Genomic DNA, 6,000 nt, shown 5'->3' with positions numbered 1-6,000 from the left:
TTCAGAAACCACCTCCCAGATGTTGACTCTGTTTAGAGGTGAAGTTAAAAAATCTGGGTTCTGTCCAGAAATATTTGAAGTGTCTTGCCTGGAAGGCCAACATTTTGTGACACTGGCTTCTCGTCCTCTCAAGGAAGACTCTTCCCCTCTCCTGTTCACTGTACCAGGACTTTCCCACAAGGCAGTATGAACAGACCTAAAGATTCCTTTTCCAACCTGTCCAAACAATTTCTAACAAAGACACAGATAACATTTGCTGGTTTATCCCAGATTTCCTTTCAAAGAGATGTCTCTTTTTTGCCTTTTTTTTTTTAATTTATTTATTTGTGTCCCACTACCTGTTTTCCTTGTCAAAGAGGAGTCAATAGTCCATAAGGAACAAAAGTGCTTTATCAAATATAATCTCTGCCCTCTGTTTGGTACAACCAGGACAAGAAATCAAAAGAAGGCATGACAGAACAGAGCTTGCAGTTTGGTTGAATCAGAAGAAACTAAAGCCCCACTGATTTCTATTTTGAGCCCTTTCTTTTGGAGTGGTTCTGTACCAGGCATTAAAATCATCTCCCATCCCTGGCTGGTGTGGCTGGAGTCGGTTGATGGTCTACCATGGTAGCTCTGTACAACTGCCAGGCTATAAAATGCCTCAGAAGTAGTCAGTCATCACCAACAACTCACAGGAAATGCCCCATGGGTGTTTTCTCTATGTCCTGAGCCCAACAGGGCCTAAATCACAACTCCAGGGAGTTGGGCTCAATGATCCTTGTGCATCCCTTCCCACTTGACATGTTCTATGATTCTATGATACAACATCTGTAGGAGAAGTCACCAGCACCCAGTGATTCAGTAACTGGTCTCCATCATTTTGTGACAGTTCACTGGGGCCAGTTCCACACCTCCAGCACTGAGATTTCTGTTAGGTACCAGGGGTGATCGTTAGTTGAAGAGTGACATGGGATGGGCAAAGCCCAGAAAGCAGAATTGAGCCAAGTGACTCTTCTACTTTGTCATCATAAAGAGACAAGTCCTGCTCTCCTGATGAACTGTGGTGTGAAAGGGGCCACAAGGTCATCAACAGCAAAGGTTGCACAGGATGATAGGTTGGTTCCAGGTTTGTGCACATCTGGTGATGTGACAGCAGGGAAAGCCCTTCAACTTGTCCCAGAGCCCTGTGATTTCTGGTACTAAAGACTCTGGAGCAACATGCTGTATCACATAGTTAAAGGGCTATTAGAGGTGGAACCACATGGGAGAAAAGCTCATGCCACCTATCCTGAACTGAGAAATTTCTTGTTTCTCCAGCTTGTTAAAAAAGTTGTTTTAGAGTTAAGACTCCTCAGGTTAGACCTTCTTGTGTTCTCCATTTGCATTACCTGAAGATTCTGGGTACAGATCAGTGTGCCAACAGGTCTGGCAGTGAAAAGAAATAAAATAAAAGATAAAACAAGAAGCCTTGCTGCCTACAGCTGCTATAACCTATGAGACATCAGCTTTGTGAAAATGGTGAGGAAACGGGTAAAACTGGAATAAGAATGGGAAAAATCTGAAGGTCTCACAGAATTGGAGCAGATTGCTCTTACCTCAGCAGCCTGGAGCACTCATGACCTTGAAGTTTTCTCGTCTCTTAATGCAGGTCAGCAAACTGTTCTCCACCATAAAAAATAGGATTTGACTGTATGGAAAGAATAAGATTTTCCATTTCTGTTCATTTTCAGCACTCCAGCTGGGCACAGCCTCTGCATTCTTGACTTTGCCAGAGACTCTGCTATTTATTGGTGTTGTGACACCAAAACCAGCAAGAGAGGGCGTTTGCTGTGCCAGGCACTATGGATGCCCTAAAGCCAAAGGTGCCCCCCATTCCCCCAGGCCACAGCCACCCCAGGTAAGGCATCATCTGTTCTTATTTGATTTCAAGGAGCCAGAGTGGCTCTCTTGAGCACCTTGGTCATATTACTCAAAGTGTAGATATATTTCTAAAGTAACCACCTGGCTCCCTGAGCTTTCACTCCTTGTCCATTGAACATCCCATAGATGAGCATGTCCATTCTCCAAAAACATCCCTCTCTCTGTTCAAAACTGCTTTCTCCTCATTGGGTTCTCTGCTCAGTGCCACCAAGAGATGTGATCTCAAACCCTTGGATGTGAACATGGCAACTCTGCACTGAGAAAAGGATGAAATGCAGTACGGTTTTGCCTAAGTTTAACATATTTTGGCTTCCCAGTTAACACCACATCTGGATTTATGCCAGACTGAAGTTACAATATGTGTAGACATTACTCACAAGAGGCAAGGCCAATGCTTTAAAATAACCTCAAAGTTACTGGCGGAACAAAGCCTATTTTTCCAACAAAAATGACTTTGCTAAACACATTTGTGTTACGTGAACTTGGAGACCATGCACGAGAGTCACAGAGGCCTCTCTCAAGTTTTGACTCCACGATGAATTGCATTTCCCTTCCTCCTTTGGCTTCAGTATGTGGTCTCCCTTGTGACCTGGCTGGAAAATGTGTGGTTGCTGGAGATACTGTTGGATTTCCTGGTGAAGGCCAGTCGTTTCTTCTTCTTCCTCCATGGCAGGCACACGAGTGTGAGTGTAGAGAGGAAGATCTGACGGAAGTTTGCCGACACCAGGTTGTAGAGGATGGGGTTGATTGCTGAGCTGACGTAGAAGAGGACGTTTGTCAGCATGTAGAAGTAATGGTAGAAGTTGTAAAGGAAACTGGAAGAACAGATGAAAGATAAATTCTGAGTGTGGAGAGCTGAAAAAATTCAAAGGCACAAGGTAAAATGTGCACACGCGAGAAAAACATGAGCTGCTTTTCAGCCAACCTTTCTAGGCTGGGCACATGAGCTTATCAGTGGTGTATAAGCCACTTAAAGCATCTATATCTTGAACTGGAACTGGTCAAGCATAGATCAAATGTGGCTATGAAGATATTACCCCAATCACTACTAGTTAAAAACTTACTGCCCTGGGGGCAGAGATGATATTTTCCTCATGTGTTCAATTTGTCTTTGAAAATAGACATTCTGGAAACTGAGCAGCCGGATGGAAATTTGTTTCTGTGTCACACATATACATTAGCCTGACTTTTTTGGCTGCAGTTCTGGTCTACAGAGCTTTTAGAAAAGCCAAACCCCCATGACAGATGCAGCTCTGTCCTCCCCCCACCCAGCAGTGAAAGCAACATCAGCTCATTTGGTGGGTCCCTGGATTGGGATTTTTCTGTAACCTGGGATAGCAATCCCTGTTCTGGGGGCAAGTTGATGATAGCATGTTTTTGAAACACATCCTGACCACCACAATATAATGTTTTCAACCAGAACGGATTGAAAATGCTTAATTACTTTTTTTTACTTTTGAAAATATCTTTCCTTGGGACAACTGAGATCAACAGCCCTGAGCTGGTAAAGCATTTACAAACAGCATGGGTCTCATTTTCAGGAAGATGTTGCTCAGAGTCATTTGTCTTGGTGGAAATTGCAGACCTCTGTGCTAGCCTGAGCAGTGTCTAACAGAAGATAAATAGACATGTACTGGACTTCATCACCCATCCCTCCACATCCCCTTGGCACTGCCAAGGACTACATGGCCCATCCAGCTCTTACAAGCAGAGTTTCTTCATGTAGTTGTGAAGAATTAATATAGGAAAAATTTCTGTTCTTCAGGGGCAAGGCACATGCATTTTTAAATGAATATATCAAGCTGCTGCAAACTCTCAGTTAACCACCAGACTGATAGTGCACCGTTCATAACATGCCTGCAAATTCAACGTTTTCCTAAAATTGCCCTTGGCTTTTAAAAAGAGAAAAAAATAAGATGGGAATGCAACCAGGATGCATAAATTCACACTAACTGCAGACAGACTTCTCTACCCCTCTTGCTCAAAGCAAATGCAGTCATTACATAATTGAACGCTGCTTTAAGTGCTTTTCATATAGGAAAGCAAAGGAGAGACAACAGTTTGTCCCAGTATGGGCTTAGAGCTCTGTTTTCATCACTGAAGATAGATTTTGGATTTTACTATGGATGGATGTACAGTTCCATTCAGTAGACTGCTATATCCTAAATAACTATTTTTTGTTTTGGGAGTTTGTGAAATTTTGATGTCTCATAGTTGCTCTGCTTTTTAGTATTACAGATTATTTTTCCTTTTCCTGTTCACTGCAGGAAACAGACCCGATCCCAGGGAGAACAGGGACACACATGACACACAAGTGCATGCCATGGCATCTCAGGCTCCCCAGACAACATTAGTGTTAAAGTGCATATTTAGAAAGAATAACCAGTTTGGTTGTTGGTTTGCTGAGGAACCTGGCCTGGTGCTGCAGAAAGGGAGCTTCTGGAGTGTCCTTGCACATCTGTGAACAGCACACATGTGTTCAGCACAGGTGTGCACATATCCCAGAATTCTCTGACAATCTGGGCATTTTCTAATCAGCAGCATCTGCTGGTATTTAATTCTGATCCACTCCCTGCAAAACACAGTAAATAACCTGCCCCAGCCTCAGCAAGCAGCACAGTTATTCCTCCACCTGTGTGATCTCTCCTGTCACTGAGGAAATGTGGCCTCGTGGAGCTAAATCATGTGTTGATGGGAGGTGATCCATCTTAGGGCTGGGGATCGATATCTCCGGCACAGAGACAGAAATCCACTTGGGATGTATAAAACTCCCTGTCCAAATGTCACTTCATCAAGGGCTGTCAGAGGTGAACACCCCCGGCTGTGTCCAGCAGGGGTGAGCCTGTGGTTGCAGCCCACAGGAGGAGGAGGGGCTGATGATGAATTTTGGTTCAAGCTAATGATTCCTTCAGCCGTGTCTGGGGGATTGATGTGGTAAAACTAAGAGTCTTAATCTGGCTGGTAAACACTGAGAAATCCAAAAGAAAAAAAAACCAAAACAGCAATGAGGGGTTTGAGGCTTTAACCCCTGGCATGGAGAACACCTTTGCTCCCAGATCCCCTCCTCCACCTCCACATCCGTGGGTGCCCCAGCAGCTCCAGCTCCAGCCTGACCCTCCCAACCCCGTCCTGGCATGGGGGGACCTTGTCCCCCACGTTGTGACTCACTCTGTCCAGTGGCTGGAGGGGACGTAGCAGAACATGAGGCGCCGTATGTGGTAAGGGAGCCAGCAGACCACGAAGGCGATCACCACAGCACCTGCAAGGTATGGAAAAAAAGCCCATTGCTTTGTGAGCAATTTATCATCAGGGTGAAAAAGGGCCCTGTCCGCGTGGGTTTTATTGCTGTAAACTGTTTTCCTAAAGCCCCAGTTGTTCTCCTGTTGCCGCTGTGCAAAGAATTTCATAACCCCGAGGGACAATCAGCCTGCAAAATCAAGCATAACAGGAGTAATAGAAAATAGCAAAAGCACTGGGGCAGCGGTGTGGTAAATGATGGAAGGTGCAGATGAAGGACTGGTTCAGATGCCTGGCTCAGGCACCAGCTTAAATGATACCCTATTCACGTCTGTCCCCTGTGTTTCATGCCCTTGTAGCACTGGCTATCTTGTCCAAAGTACTCATAGAGACAGTTAGTGTGTGTTTTTCATCCAGGTAGACAGAGAGCCAGGGACATGATAATCCCATTAGCTTGTTACATGGAGCCACTGGCTGCAGTCCCCACGGTGCTGAGGATCATTAAACAGCCTCAGGAGCTCTTTCTGGTGGCAGGGCTCGTCCTTTTGTTCTATGTTTGTGCAATACCTGAGATTACAACATGTTTTGGGTCTGGATTTTGCCATAATAAAATGATTCATTAAAAGGTAAGCAGAGAAAGACACTGGTTTTTTATCTTTCCAGATTCTAGCTGAGGGATGTCAAAGAATGCAAACAAAATGCAACAAATCTGAAGGGTAAAAGTGCTGTTGATAGAGTGTTTTTGTCAGTCTGGATTAAAAAGGAGACATATCATACAATCAAGAGAAAGATTTGTTTCCTTTTTTAATATACACTCCAACCTCTGTATGGAACAACAGGATCCTGGCTGAATCCTAGCAG

General features: G+C 44.5%; 1 protein-coding gene across 1 annotated transcript in view; it reads right to left on the bottom strand.

Annotated features, from left to right (window-relative positions):
* Positions 1-298: 298 nt before the first annotated feature.
* NTSR1 (neurotensin receptor 1) overlaps positions 299-6,000 on the bottom strand; it is a 53,688-nt gene continuing 47,986 nt past the window's right edge. The window contains exons 3-4 of the mRNA XM_008932842.4: positions 5,071-5,161; positions 299-2,717 (exon numbers count right to left, since the gene is read on the bottom strand). Coding sequence (XP_008931090.4) covers positions 2,334-2,717; positions 5,071-5,161 — 475 coding nt within the window. The 3' untranslated portion in view covers positions 299-2,333. The remainder of the gene's footprint in view (positions 2,718-5,070; positions 5,162-6,000) is intronic.

This window comes from Manacus vitellinus, unplaced genomic scaffold, assembly GCF_001715985.3.
Source record: "Manacus vitellinus isolate BGI_N305 unplaced genomic scaffold, ASM171598v3 scaffold_26_pilon, whole genome shotgun sequence".
NCBI classification, from domain to species: domain Eukaryota; kingdom Metazoa; phylum Chordata; class Aves; order Passeriformes; family Pipridae; genus Manacus; species Manacus vitellinus.
Note: the sequence above shows the minus strand (reverse complement) of the source record. Positions and strands in the feature narration are given on the sequence as shown.